At 40.7% G+C, this 15,696-nt stretch overlaps 1 protein-coding gene across 8 annotated transcripts in view; it reads left to right on the plus strand.

The window, feature by feature from the left end:
• The window catches only part of SPTBN1 (spectrin beta, non-erythrocytic 1), a 136,172-nt gene extending 124,394 nt beyond the window's left edge, over positions 1 to 11,778 (plus strand). For 5 of the 8 annotated variants that reach the window (XM_037404999.1, XM_037405000.1, XM_037405001.1 and 2 more), the window contains 6 exons: positions 274 to 386; positions 992 to 1,058; positions 6,241 to 6,479; positions 7,769 to 7,942; positions 9,936 to 9,978; positions 10,350 to 11,778. In XM_037404999.1, coding sequence (XP_037260896.1) covers positions 274 to 386; positions 992 to 1,058; positions 6,241 to 6,479; positions 7,769 to 7,942; positions 9,936 to 9,978; positions 10,350 to 10,565 — 852 coding nt within the window. In that variant the 3' untranslated portion in view covers positions 10,566 to 11,778. Of the gene's footprint in view, positions 1 to 273; positions 387 to 991; positions 5,503 to 6,240; positions 6,480 to 7,768; positions 7,943 to 9,935; positions 9,979 to 10,349 lie in introns of those variants that run through there. The other 3 variants (XM_037405003.1, XM_037405006.1, XM_037405007.1) reach the window with 3 other exon arrangements.
• The last annotated feature ends 3,918 nt before the right edge of the window (positions 11,779 to 15,696 follow it).

Raw genomic sequence — 15,696 nt, forward strand, 5'->3', positions numbered from 1 at the left:
TAGGATGAATTAGAAAAGAAACTTGGACAGTGGTGAGCTGCTGCCCGGGCACTCCACTTGATGTTAAAGGGTCTGATACTGTATGTCTTTACTGACAAATTCAGTGCAACAAACTTTGCATGATTTTTTAAAGACTGATGCCTTCAAGTTTTATTCCAATTAGCTTTAATTTCCATAATGTTTCAGAAAAATGTACAGAGTAACTTTTAGTTCTAGAAATGCTCCTGCAAAATGTGCAGTGCTTTTAAATGCACAAAATGTTGCATTTCTCAGTTGGAACTTCTGGAAGTACGTCGACAGCAAGAGGAAGAGGAGAGGAAGAGACAGCCGCCCACTCCAGAGCCCAGCCCAAAGGTTGCAGAGGATGCAGACTCCCAGCAGCAATGGTAAGCCCAGGATGCGGGAAGCTGAGCTGCGTGCTTCGTGTGGTTTCTTCAGGCAGAATTCTTGGGCTGAAGAATTACTGTAAAGGGAGAGCCTGGAGCTTGTATGGTTTTGTAATGTGACCCTTTCTAGAAGACTTGTTGGTTTACAGGGGCAGGACCTTTTCCAGACACCTGAATTCACTCCCAAGCTGAATGTTCCAATTATTCATCACGATGCAGTGTTAAAACTGCTGAAGTGTACCTGGCCCTAAAGTAAGAATGCTGGTTTTACACCCCCTATGTTATGAATTAAGATTTCTGAACAGTCATGGCTTTTTTCTTTGATGAGCATCAGTTACAGGTAGAATTCAAGCCGTGTCCATGGAACACTAACATTTATAAAATTACTTATGTGATAGGAGTAGGCTTATTTGTAAGGTAACTGTCAGAAAAGTCTGGGTTGATCTCATGTAACATTGGGGTTATTCAGCTGGGCCTGAGGATTTTAGCAATTTGCTTGAATTTCTGAGGTGTGCAGTGTTCAGTCAAAAGATCTCATTTTGGTGAAAAAGCTGGGTGACTTTCAGGAACTTAATACAATTTCTCTTCTTTTTCTTCTCTCCCAACAGGGATGGGACAAAAGGAGAACAGGTTTCCCAAAATGGTTTGCCATCAGACCAGGAATCTCCACGGGTTAGTTACCGCTCCCAAACCTACCAAAACTACAAAAACTTTATTAGCAGACGGACAGCCAATGACCGGTCGTGGTCTGGACTGTGACATACAGAATCATTTGCAGCAAAAGACACCTTTTTTCAGTATGGTTTACTGGTACTGGTTTAATCTTTTGACTTCAGATTTCCCTGCTGCTTTTCTCTTCCTTCCCATCAGTTGACTTTTATTTAATTAGCAGCCCCTTGGAGATATATTTGCTTCACTTTAATCCTTGTTTATTTGAATCTCCCCACTGACACTCAGTTCCTTTAAGGTGACACATTTATTTCATGTTATTTACTGTGAGTTTTTCATGTCGCTAATAGTATTAAGATTTTCCAGCTAAATCGTCCTTTATATGAGTAATTGAGATTTAATGAGATTACATCATAATGAAGAAGAGAACTAGAATCTGACAGGTATGACGCATCGAGTTATACTAACAGGTTTCAGCACGGCAACATTATTAAATCAGCTGCATTAGCAAGCGAGTTATTTACAAGGCCAAAGATAATACATGCAGGTGAGCTCAGCAGTAAAGGCTGGGAGGGAGGGGAGAGTTGTAACTATCGACAAATAAAAGCCTTAAGGTTAGTTGTGTAACATTCCATGCAGAATGGACTCATTGACTGCAGATAAAAATAAACGTGAAATAAAACATTAAAAACTAGTATCTAGATTTATCTTGGTATTTAGTCCTCATGAAGAGTTGTGATCTTGCTGAACAGCTATTCTGGGGGCCCCATTTTGCCTTGGTCCTGTCTAATTCACACTACAGCAATTTGATTTATGATATCAGAGAGACAGTGGTAGAAATGAGAGCAGGGTGCGGACCCTTATGGAGAGACTGTGATACTTATCTTTAAAAACTAAATAAAATACATTGGTCTAAGATCCCAGCTCTTTATTTTGTATAGATGGAGGCTGAATGGGCCATGCCTTACTCATTCCTTCTTGATAGGGGATGTCCCAGTGGAGTCAGGATGCATGCCAATAATCCTAATGTGCAGCCATAAAAATACCAGTAAATATGTATATACAGTTAACGCCACACAGTAGTTGAAAACTGCCTTACCTCTCCATAACCTTCCTGCAAAGCCTACTTGTTTCAATTAATGCTTTCAGTGGTGAGAAAAATGACACTTCTTTTTCTTACGATTTTGAACCTCACTCTCTGAGGTGATACTAAGTGCAGGAAGGGCTCCTGGTGGGCTCAGAGTGGTGGAGATTCGAGCTCTTACCCATACTGCAAAGGAAACACCGGCCTCAGTCTAGGGCTCGGGGAGGAAATGCCTTTCAGCATAAGCTTTATCTTTCAAAAAGCCCATCCCAGTAACTTTTGGGTCTGCACACAGACTCTGTCAATGCTGCAGGATGCTGAGCAGTTCTGCCCTTTTCCTTCTTTAATTTAAAGCCTTTTGGCTCATCTGTAATTTTAAGTTGTGAAGTGAGCTGTCTATTGTACATTCTAATGTTTATGGAATTACATATAGTTGTGGCAAGGAACGTGAGGTGGCCTGCAAGCACATCCCAGATCATCATCGTCATCATCTTGTTGGTTGCCACAGCCTTATACATCACCCATGTGCTGCTTTTTTTTTTTTTTTTTTTTAATACAATGATACATAAAGCATTTCCATGTTAATCTTCACCATCTGCGCTTCAGTCTTTCACGAGACCTTTTTAGCTCGGTTCATTGAATCTTCTGTTGCAATACATCAGATGTGCACAGCTGTGTTATTTCTGATTTGAGGTGCAAGATATGCTGCTGTTGATCAGAATTTCGACTTCTGACAACTAGCTGAGCGGTGCAGCTGAATTGTTCTGTATTGGCTGAGCTTGCAAAGTGAGAAAGGTGATTGAAAGGATGTGCTTCAGTAATTGTACTGCTGCTGTAACTTGTCTTTCCACTTCATGATGCATGTGTTGTTTTTTTTTTCTTTTGTCAGGATAACAACATATAGCTTCTTAATGCCTTTAAAAGTTACAAATTTATGCAAATGATCTGGTGACTACCTACACCAGTGCTGGCTCTCTGTGCCTGTAAGAGTATGACAGTTCTCAGAGCAGTATAGCTGTAGCTTCAGACTCCACCATCTGGGAAGCCTTTAGATGTGTTCTGGCTAAAAAGTAGTATGTAAAAGCATTTTATATAGGTGCACTTTTTTACTTGTATTAGTACACTTTCATATAAAAATTACACTTCTATGATGAAGAAAAATGAATTAAGTTATTGATTAAGGTCATCATTTCAGGCACAAGAAGTGTAAGATTTCACCTATTTATTACAGCCTATGGTACTGGCTTAAAACATTGAAGTGGTACTTATGCCAGAGCAATATACGGGCTGTCATCTCTTTGCATCTGAAAAAGGCAAATAGATCTCTGTTATTCAAGCTGTGGTGCAGAGTCTTAAGTTGGTGAACTGAATATAAAGTTGCTTCATGCACTACGAGAATAGAAGGGATGTCTCCAGTCATTGTCACCAGCTGTCTTGTTGCATGTTACAGTCCTGATTTAAGTATCTCAAGAGTAGTCTTTAGCCACTAAAGCACTTGCAACTAACCTCTCAGTCACGATTAAGAAAACTGAATTCATGTACGTGAGAACTGTTTTGTTGTAACAGTACAGTTTGCTATTAATGTTTGTCCTCCGTTGCGTTGTCTCTGCATGCCCGATGCATGTTTCCATTAAAGTTTGTTTAGCTCCTGTTTTTTCTCTATTTTCATGACACATTCTTCGCATAGCTTTTGATGACTCAGATTCATTTTGCTTGTTTTCTGTTAATTGTAGATAACACATGAAAAGGAAATAAAACCTGAAAGAGCATCAGAAAGGCTTTCGTAGCCCTTTTACAATCAGTAGAGTTGAGTTTTAAGTAGAAGTTACAGGTCTGATTGTGTGATTAAAGTTGGCAGTTATCTTTTAGAAACACAGGGTTGCAAACTGCAGCACTGAATTACAAGTTATTTCCCATAAAAGCATGTTTAGAAGCTGTGCAGTGGCAGCTGTTTTGAAACTGGCCTCTTTTGCTTCAGGTTAGTGGTTATAGGTACCCCAAAACCAGTAATTTCACATCTTTCCGGTATCACTACAGCAAACATGCTACTTTCAGCATCGGTTTAGGTGACAGGTAGTTCTGGGCCATTTATGGAAGTTGTTGAGATAAGGTACGGAGGTCTCTGTAACTCCTGGTTGCTGGTCACAAAGGCTTCATGTGGCTTAGACAGGGATCCAGCCGCTGAGAAGCAGAGTTGGCGGTTCAGGCACTGTCTCTGGTCAGAAAGATTTGCCAAGGGCTCTCCTGTTTCTTGAACGCTGTCTGTTGGCCATTGGTGATCAGCACTGGCGGTGGTTGATTAATTGAGCTTTCTTTGGTGAATCACTGGTTATTTCATTACCTGTGTTATAGTAGCTGTGCTGGCAGTGTTTGGATAATCTTCAGCCTCATCTATTTATTTACCCTCTCCCCCCTTTAACGCAATATTTTTGTTCTGTTTTGAGATTTGGATACAAATAGTGAGGTTTGATGGCTTAGATTTATTAATTGTGAAGAAGCAGCGTCATTGATTTTTACTTCCACTGGATAACAGTGCAGCGTAGATGTTTTCTCTTGCAGACTAGGCTGTAAGGCTACATGTCTTTAGGGACAGAGTGAAAAAACAACTGAATTGGAATGTGAGCTGTGATTCTTTCCCTGTTTTAGTGGTGTAGTGTCTGTACTCTGGAGATTTAGATTGCTTAAAGGCAGTTAACCAATCCTTCCCATATTCATAGCAAGTCGACACTTAGATCTTCCTAGGTCGATGTGTGAGGTACAAAGGTGTGAGGTACAATAACGTATACTTGGCAGGTATAAGAAGTTCTAGCAAATGGTGGCAAAATTTAGTTTGTTGCATAATAATTCGGCTGCTTTTGAATTGTCCAGGCCATGTGCAGAAGTGGGAATGTCTAATTATTGTGCCATTCACAAATACCTGCTTGTCTGCATAAAACCAGTCCAGAACGTTTGTAATCTACTAGAGCATTAGCAGCACTAAGCTTTAGTAACTTGCTAATAATAATAATACTACACACTGGTTGTGTAACTCCTGAGCTGCTACCAACGGCTCTACATGTCAAAGTAATGGTACAAGAAAAAAACACACCAAAACTGGGACCAAGCTGCATTTCAAAAGCTTATAGCCATTAGGATTCCAATTTAAATGATTTTTGGATGAATGGCTCCTGAAGACGTCGACAGCTTGACCAGTCAGAGCTGCTGGAAACATGGCTGCTCTCTAGGCTATCTCGATCACAGTGCGACAGGCAACGCGATCAACAAAGCAAGTGATGGGCAAGGCCTTGGTTCTGTCTTTGTTTGGGGGTAAATAGCTGTGTGATGTTGTGTGACTGTGGTGGTTTTCAGTTCCTTTAACAAAAATCCAATCCACCTAATAACGCAAGTCTGAAAAAGACCTTGATGAATTGACACGTGACCTCATTTCCCTTGTCTTTAAGATCCAATATCCTAACTGGGATGGTGGAGATGAAATGCATGGTGTAATCTTTTCTAATTTCTGCATGTTTTGATTTTGTTGTGTCACTAGGGGAATGGGGAAAGCGGGAAAGGAGCTTTTACAGAAACAATAAATTGCACACATTTTTGTAAATGCTCCTGGGCAATTTTGACATATTTTTCTGCTGACTCACAGTTAATATCTTTTATGGACTTGAAATATCCCAGTAATGCCATAAATGTATTTAAGGTGGCTGATGTGTATAACTTCTACTGTTCCTCTAGGTTTGCAGAAAGTGTGATTGTTACTGTTCCAAACATTTGAGTACTTGGCAACGGAACTGAATGCTCTCATTTTAGGAATAACAATATATAAAAGAATATGAATTGACCAGCAGAGCAAAGCACAGTAAAATTCACACTGATGTTTAGCTGCTCTTATTTTCCCGTCTCTCCACCTATAAAATGGGTACTAATCCATTCATACCTTCTAATTTCCTTGGCCTTCTGTGTCTCCATGGAGTGTGAGAAAGAACTTACTGGCCTGTGTCATTCTCCAGGCAAAGTTTATACACAGCCACATTGTGCAGGGAAACAGATTAACTGCAAGATAACTCAGTGGTGTGAGGCTTCTAGATGAACATTTTTTCCCACTGTTCCTAGGTGGCAGAAACCGCAGAAACAAACGAAATGGTCAATGGAGCTGCAGAGCAGAGGACAAGTTCGAAAGAGTCTAGTCCTGTTCCTTCTCCAACGGCAGACCGCAAAGCCAAGACGGCCATCCAGGCCCAGACTGCTGCTACCCTACCAGCCAAAACACAGGAGATTCCTTCAGCTCAGATGGAGGGCTTCTTACATCGCAAACATGAATGGGAGACGCACAGCAAGAAAGCCTCGAGCAGGTAAAGTACTCAGTGCATAACGCAGATAACGGCGTCCGAACTCACCAGGACATAAGACAGTAGATGTTAGCCCTGCTGCTGTTGTCTTCTCACAGCTCCTAAAGACCTTTCAGGCTTATGCTCCTGTTGTTGTAGGAACTGCATATGCACGACTGAACAGTATATTTGATGAAGTTGCAATCTAAAGATGCGTGGTAGAAAATGCAGCGCTACCCATATTTGGAGGGTGGAAAACTGAGGGGTAAAGATGCCATGAGTTTCCCACTTCACATGATGAATCTGTGGCAGTAGTGGGATTTGATTCCAGATCTCTCAAGTTGTATGTTACTACAAGAAAAGAAAACCACGTAGGTGTGAGAATAGAAATGTGCATATTCTTCTGACATTTTCTGTTTGCACATTAGCACTTCCCACCTACTCTCTAATCTGTTCAGAAGAGAAATGCAGGTGAAGATGATTTGTGTGCCATAGTTGATTCCATTCCTAAGGACCCAGTCCTGCGGTTCTCAAACAGGCAAAATTCTGAGATTCCTGTCTGCACTGGAAAAGCAGACTGGGCTCCTTTGTGACCCAAGAGAGCTCTGCGAAGCAGATTTATGTCTTGTCTGACAAGGAAAATGTTGACTAGCAAGCCAGTGAGCTCCACCAACATCTCTAAGGGTTTGGTAGGAACCGACATACTCGGCACAGCTGAGTGTAGGTTGCAAATGAGTACAGTACTACCATGATTATTTTTTTTGACCTAGGGTTGTTCACACCAGAGGACTACTCTGAAGTAGTGACAGCCACCAATACTAATATCTAGGGACTCCTTATTTCCAGTAATCATTGACTTTTGTAGCTGTATTGGAGAATGAGGCTGATAATGCCAGTAAGACTACTTGTAACAATCAAGTATTTCACATCTGATCCATTTGATAGTTTGCAGCACAATGAGAATTCCTTATACAATAAGGCACCGTCATTAAAAGGTCAATCATTTTCTCTCCCACGTATGCAAACTGCCTAGTCTGCCAAGCAGTCCTCCCACTGCTAGGATATGCTTGTGTGCTATTGCAGAGCGCTGGAAATCTCTATTCCATTTGGCTCACAGTCAGTGCTTTTGTCTTGAAGTTGTGCTTTTATGCGAGAATTCACTGTCTGCAGCTTACAGGACAGCGTAGGATGTATTCACATCCTCAAACTGAATGAGCCTCCACTTCTTATAGAAATAATCGTTTGGATTCTCCAGTTCCGCAAGTAAGAGTATTAGATTGATAAATATTTCTGTTGTTTTCTGTGTCTTGAAGATCATGGCATAATGTGTACTGTGTCATAAACAACCAAGAGATGGGCTTCTACAAGGATTCGAAAGCTGCTGCTTCTGGCATCCCCTACCACAACGAGATTCCTGTCAGCTTGAAAGAAGCAGTCTGTGAAATAGCGGTCGATTATAAAAAGAAAAAGCATGTGTTCAAGCTAAGGTAAACCTGTTGAAACATTTTGCCATCCGTAAAAGCTCTGGTGGGTATGTTCACTGTGTGAATTCATGGGAGGACCCAGCCTAAGAACTGATCATGAATATTAACTGCAGCATCTATTTTTCTGAACAAGCTCTTCCCAACACTGAAACATGGTATATTTACCAAAGGTAGCAAGCACAAAACAGGTTTGAAATAATCAGTGCACTTTATTTATGGCTGGGACAAGACTAGACATGTATGCCTAAAGTTAGGAGCCTGCATTTAAAAATGTTGGTTTTTCAGCTGCTCCTTCTGGAAGTAATTGAAAAGAGCTGAATGTTCGTGGTTCTGCTCTTTTCAAAATCAAGCCCATTGTTTAATTTTTCAGTATGAATGTAGGAGACTGCTGAAGACATGTATCACGTTTTCAGGTCTAGAGCTTAGTTACAGACCATCTAATTTTGAAATACGTGAAGTCCTTTGTGTTCAGAGGTTAAAAAAAAAAAAGGCTTTTTGTTCCAAAATTGTGCGTGTGTTTTACCAATCAATCGTTTAGTGCCAACATTTAATTATTTTTTTTCTATTACACAGCTACTAAATAATTCTGCCAAAGGAGGCTCACTTCATGAACTGATCCGTTTGTGTATTCCAAGATAGAGATTGGGGAGCAGGGGGAGCGTGTAGTTTTATATTGATAGAGGAATCCTCTAGAGATGGTAGAATCCATATCTGGGAAAATTTGCTTTATAGCAAATATATAGGGAAATATATAGCAAATATTTAGGGAAATTAAGCTTTCTTGAAGGACAGGCCTGCAGCTATATGATTCATCCTTTATACTATTTTAAACATCTCTGAATTGATAATGTAAAGATATGCTGTTCCAAATACAAAGTTAAGCAGAAAAATCAATTGCCTTTCTTTTCACAGTACCTTGTCACCTGCATCAGGCCTCTCGGGTAATGGCATGTAGCATATTTTCTTTACTCATTCTGATTAGGAGAGTCCCCAGAGAGTTCACCAGCTTGTCATGGCAAATCTCTCTCTCCCAGCTGAGAGAGGGTACGTTGTGGAACATCTGAGAGGTTCACTTCTGCAATGACTAAGGTCTTCACAGACCTCGTGTGCAGGCACATCTCTCACAGAAATGTCTAGTTGTGATCGCTGGAGAGTACGCTGGAAAAATTTTTCTTTATTTTTTTAAAGAAGAAAGGAAGGAAATATATTTTTCTTAGTATCTGTCTGTGCTGGTATTTTACCATTTAATAATTAGTTTCATTTTGTAAAGAGATTATTTTAAAATTATTTCTTTTGTGGGGGAAGATCAGGAAGCCTGCAACACTGCTCCCACTGACCCTGCCTCCTGTGTTGTTCAGTCTTTTTTTTTAGTTAATATATATCTTCACATACATTGTTAAATGTATCCCAGTTAAACCATCTGAGTCAAATCAGCACAGAAGGAAAAGAGAAAGGAGACTGTGGCATTCAGTGTGAGGAGGCAGCTATTCATAGATAATACACAGTGTAGTTTCTTAGAGTCACTACCACAGTAGTTATGACAGCAGAGCAGCTGCAGAATTTTGCTAGGTTTCCACAAAAGCTGTGAAAACCGGGTGTTGCCTGTGGCTTTTGTCTTTTTGAAGTATTACATAAAGTTTTACACTGTCTTTTGCAAAAAAACCAAAAGATCTGCCTGAAAGAGCAAGTACTGCAACAGCAATCGTCAGCTGCTGAAGATCGCAGCCTCTGCAGTGCCTCCTGACATACTGGAACACATCCACTGTCATAAGCGTGTCTGGAGACCCGAACATGTGGGGTGTGTGGCTGTGTCTGCCTGAGTGCAAGATACCAAACCACGAGTTGTCGGGGTGTATTGGTGCACGTGTGGATGTTACGACTGTCCCGTGCAGTCCCGTGTGTCTCAGTCCGATTACGTACCATAGCTAAGCAAGGAGGAGTTGATGCAGTGTGACTACTGCTAAACTAAATTCGTGATGGTTGTTTTTCTTTACAGACTGACTGATGGCAACGAATACCTCTTCCAAGCCAAAGACGATGTAAGTTTGTTTTTCATATTGTTTATTACAGATGTGGTATCTGATCTTTTGTACAGCAGGAAGAAAATAGCTGCTAAGAGCTCAGGGGTGCGCTTTGATTTCCTGGTCTTTAGTCTTGTGCATACGTGTGCATAATGCGTAGATTCAGCAGCTCCCACTGGCACCACCTGGGCAGCTGGGCTTCTCAGGTGCAGCTTCTAGTAGATGCCTTCTGCCAGTGCGTAACCAGAGGAGTGCCAGATGACGAGTTAGGACGGTGTTTCCTTTCATTTCCCACTTCTGTCTGTTCCCCTTCCACAATGCTGAGTGAATTAGAGAGGGCGCGTGACACGCAGATTGTAACAGCTTTCTGCCTTTGGTGCTTCTTGAAGGAGGAGATGAACACGTGGATTCAGGCCATCACATCAGCTATCTCTTCTGATAAAATCGAAGTGTCCCCGACCACCCAGAGCACTCCAGCCTCCAGCCGTGCCCAGACCCTGCCTGCCAGCGTCACAATAACCAGCGAGTCCAGCCCTGGCAAGCGGGAGAAGGACAAAGAGAAAGACAAAGAGAAAAGATTCAGCCTTTTTGGTAAAAAGAAGTGAACTCCATCTCCACACACTGCACTTCTCTGACCGTTCCAGTGGAATTCCAGCATGCGAGCTCAGAACCAATACGTTACTCTCTGTGCCTCATGTTCCTCAATGTGATTGACATTTTTTTATTTATAGAGCGTTTTAAAATAAAAAGCCAACAAAAAAGAATCTAAAGTTACAAATGTATGAGGTGCATTGGGCAGCTTCTGTAGGAGAGGGAGGACCAGGTTTTGGGGGTTTGTTTTTGTTTTTGTTTTGTTTTTTTTTAATGAAGTTAATGTAGATTAGATCTTAATATTTAAACTGTTCCTCAATTTTGTGAGGCTGTCTTGGAAAATAACCCACTCCTAGTGCTATTGGTATGCAAGGCAGCGGTGCTTTCGAATCTACTGTGCACATCAAAAAACAATGTACAAATTTTCAAAAACGTTTACTTCCATTTAAGGTTGTTATGCTGAGTCTTGACTAGTAGAGCCTCCCATTACAATTCTAACATTTATTAAAATGATAGTGTATTATCTTTGCTGTAACAGAGTGCAGGTATGCATTGACTTACAGACAAACCAGTTATATCCTGGCATTGGTTATTAACACAACCTGAAGCTTTTCTGCATCAAGTACGACAGATAAGAATGTTGGTGTACAAGGTGGATTAGCAGACTGATACAGTTTTAAATAATCTGTAATTTCAAATTTTTTTTTTTTTGCTGAAATACATTATATTGTATGTTTCAGATAATTCTAGTACAAAGTATAATAAGACTAGATGTATAATAAACCCTTTAAAATCATGGATAAGTGTAAAAGTGGAACTGAAGCATTTACTGGAAAAGTAATGTTACTCAAATGGTTACTTGCTTGTCAGCTGCAGCACTGTGTGTTATAATTTTGCTACATTACCTTGCTCTTTGATACATAGTGTGCATTTCTCTGTCACTGTAACTATTGTAATGAAAAATTTCCATCTTACTGCACAATCAAAAATTACATTTAATAGGAATGAACTTTCAATGACTGGGCCTGTAGTCAAGAGTAGTACTGGAACTGGCTTTCAGTTGTATCGAACTGTACCTCTAGACTTTTACCCTATCTGTTAAATATATGCTATGTCATTAAATGCTTTTAAAACTAAATATGCTGGTTAAGTTTCTTATTTCATTTCTGATGATGTTAAACCCTGATTTTGAAAGAGGATCAAAAATAAAGTTATTTTAAAATGTCACCTCTCCTGTGCGCTGAAACTAATGTCTTCAAACGTAATTCCACTTTTTTGTGCAAAAGTTCATGCTGAAATAGTTTTCTCTCTTCCTGCTGTTCTTAGCTTTCCTTTTCCCTTCACTCCCCACTTGCCCTTGCTTTCGTCCTGCCCCCCCAAATTAAGTGCCAAAGAATAGAGAGGGAAGGAATTAAATCAGTTATTTTGTCAAATATTTTGACATAGATATTTTTTGTTTGAAATAAATCCAGCAGAATCAATGGGACTAAGCCATAAGCTAGGGCAATTGAACAACTTACCTGAACATCGTCTCCGCTGGAAGTAAATACCAGTGCACTAGTTTGCAGCAAAATAACATTATTTTGAGTAAGCGTAGTTCTCCAACTTTTTACCTGCCTTTTGCTCAAGTGCTTAAGTCCTCAGTAAATCAGGCAGTAGTTGAACGCTGTGATTTACTGAGGTCTTGTTGTGCTGCCCAGTTTAATTTTACTGGGGTTTGTAATGTCAATTCTTTAAAAAACATACCTCTCTTAAGGTACAGCCGCAGTTGCACTTCTGTGTTGGCATACATTTAACGCAGCTAAGGGGATTCCAAAGCTCACTATTTCCTTGACCTTGTCAACATTTCAAACACTAGCATCTTCTCTGAATTTTCTTTAGCTTTGAATGCCTTCTAGGGAGCTATCTGAAAGGAACAGAGGAGTAGCTCCATTCCTGCCCTAATACATGTTAGAAGTTTTAAAGTCAGTTGAAGTGTGAGGAACCTGGGTTTTAATTTTTTGTGATTATTAAAACACACTCAAGTGTGATTTTAGATGGAAAGCAGATAAACTGCCAACTAATGTGTTTCCAAGTGACACTTTCCTAAACATGTGACCAATGCGGTGTCTTAATTCTTTTCATGGAGTGTACTGTGTTTTCTGGGTGGTTCTTGTTTTCCAAAGCTTTTGGTTATTAAGCAGTGGAATATTCGTGCACATGAGTCTTTACTTCTGTAATATTGTATTGTTACAGTCTAATTATTAGTAAAATGTAGGATAACACCACTAGTCTTGTGAATGTGAAATTTAATACAAGATAAAAAGCTGAGGTTTAACATTAGAAGAGAATATGAAACGTTCTTCTTTAGTTGATTAAAGTACACAAAAATGTTGATGCCTTACCAGATTTGTCACGTCATTTAAGCTATTATGATGAGTAGTTTAACAGATTGATCTTGGTTACCTGTTTTGTTTAACTGTGTAGTGTCTTGGTTGAACATGCCTTCAGAGTTGCTTTTCTTGTTTGTCTTGCCTCTTGCTGCAAGTTGTTCCTGAAAACTATTTGAATAAAAATCCTTTCTGCTTAGGAACTGATTTCAAGTTGCTGAGGAACACGAGTGAATTCTAGTAAGCCTTGCCTGTTTTCCCTTTTGGACCGTAAGGGCGCAGTTTCCGTGCAGAGGGAGTCGGTGGGTCAGGAAGGGCCTCGTCAGACAAAGCCAGGTCAGACAAGTCAGGTCAGTGTGCACAGCCAGTCCTGGCTGCTCTGCTTCGGAAGGGAGAAGGACGGATGATGGACGGTGTGGGCGTGTGGAAGCGGGACTGGAATCGGAGCGGGCGTCACTGCCACCCGAGTTAAGTGTTGCAGAGGTGGCTGTATGACTTTCTGAATGGCACCGCTAACCGTGGTTGGGGCCCCTGATAGATGAAACGTTCTATTCCTCCTTACTGCTGTGCTGAAGAATGAGGATTTAGAGTATAGTTTAACACTCTACTGCAGTTTCCTTCGTTAGTTGTTCTTTTAAGCTAACCCATATTTAAGTTGTTTGTATTTCCTTGGGAAATACGTTGCAAAAGTAATACAGAAGTTGAACCCTAAAATTTTCAAAGAAAAGTCATTAAGGCCAACCACTTCTCAGCTACATGGCTGTCGTTATTAAGAAGAAGAGGAGTCATCCTCTAGTCAGGTCAGTCTGCCTTTTTTTCCTCTTGATGGGAGCCTCACATTGCATCTAAGTTGAGAGACTATCAGAGAGCGGCACCTGAAGGGTCCTTTCCAGGCCCTGACAAATGAAGTGCAACAAGAGGGAAAAAAAAACCCCAAAACTCATTAGCCATAGGAATTAAGCATGTGTTGGGTGGGAGGGTTTTCTTCTAGACTGATGCAAATTGTTAATCCATCTGTCCTGCACAGAGAATATGTTCTGTTGTAGGGTTGTACTCTGTATAAGGAAGATTAATGGTAAAGGAAAAGAAACATACAATTAATCTCTGTTCTTGTGGAATACTGTATTAGATGGTGCTTCACTTCACAGTGTTCTCTTTTTTGAGTTCACTGAGAATGGACTTTAAATGTGGAGGGTCTCTAAGAATATACTTTTGTCATAAATAACTTGCAGGTATGATAGAGTTTTGCTTTTTTTGGTGTTTTTTTTTCCCTACCTTAACTAATCACAGGTGGCTGAATAAATATAGAAGCTTAAATTAACAATGGGTTGAAACAAACATTAGTCCTTTCCATTAAAAAAACCCAAACTATTCAGAAAATCAGGTTGTGCTAAATGACTGACTTAGCATTAAGAATTAAATTACTGAAAAAAGCAGAATTCAGCTTTCTAGTGCTACAGCTCTACCTGTGGACTGAGCAATCGAGGCCACCTGACAACAGGAGGAGCGGGAGCTCTCGGTCTGCAGAAGTGAAGAAGGATTCAGCTTGCTTTTTGATGTCCTGGTATTGAGAAGATATGTTTTGAGGTCAAGCAGAACAAAATTCAGGTAACAAAGCACTGTGTTCTCAATCCATTGGGATCTGAGTTGTCCCGCTGGCTACGGCTGTGCAGGGCCTATTGAGGAGACCCTATTCCACGCTTGAGACTCTTTATTTCCTTCCTTACTACTGATTGTGATTTATCCCCTGTCGTCCAGGGCTTGTTTTCTCTAGGCTTGTGACAGCAATTCAGTGAATATTGTGGTAGATTGCTGTTTTTTGTTTCAAAGGATTTAAAATTATTAAAGTACAAGTAAGGCGAGGCATAAACCAAACCCGTGATGCAGTACTGTAAATGCTGCAGTACATGGGACAACGAGTGAGAATGAAGAGAAATGTATTACAACATAGAGCAATTAAACGCAAAAAGCATAGGAGTTAGGAGGTTTCCCTCTAATTCAGCTTGTACCCTTTGTTGCTGTGCATTCTGACAGCAGCCTGGTGGGGTGAGGCGTCTCATAACGTGCTAAAGCTATCGAAGCAAATCTAGATGAGTCGCATGTGCTGTCACCTGACATCTGAGTCACTCGGTGTAGCCGAGGCAGCGGAGTCGCTTCAGCAAGGCCACGTGGTCACATCTGCAGTGCGTCATAATGCAGCATATGCAGCGTGTGCATGGAGCACGGAGCAGCCGAGAGGAGAGCCGGTACTCGGTCATCGCACCTGCAGCAGGGTCCCAGAGCAAAGGATCAGGAGACCTAAAACAGCCTACTTTGCAATAAAGTGCCAATTTATTCTGTACAGCATGAAATGAAGGATTTTGTGGATAGGTGTGTAACGAATCCTCCCTTGCTGCTTAAGCTCGCCGTGCTGGTTAGTCTGACGACGGTGAACATCGAATCTACAATGCAGTTCAATTACATGTGGTGTTCTATGTTTGAAGTATCATTTACATCATAGATCAAAATAATGAATTTCCCATAATAATCTTTAACTGTTAGATGAGGTGCTGTGGTGGTTCATTGCACTGTAATGGTAGCAATTGTCTGGGCCTACCGTGACTTCTGTTACTAGTTTCTTATTAATGCAGCTATTTTTTTTACTCTCACAGCTAGCTGAGAAAAAAATTCCCTTGTTCACAGCGTGCTGGCATTATCCATGAGAGGTCACCCTGTCCAGAGAGATGCTTAGCTGCAGCAGATCCACTACCGCCCGCACAGTACACCAAGTAGTATT

Source organism: Falco rusticolus, chromosome 12 (assembly GCF_015220075.1).
Source record: "Falco rusticolus isolate bFalRus1 chromosome 12, bFalRus1.pri, whole genome shotgun sequence".
Classification (NCBI taxonomy): Eukaryota; Metazoa; Chordata; class Aves; order Falconiformes; family Falconidae; genus Falco; species Falco rusticolus.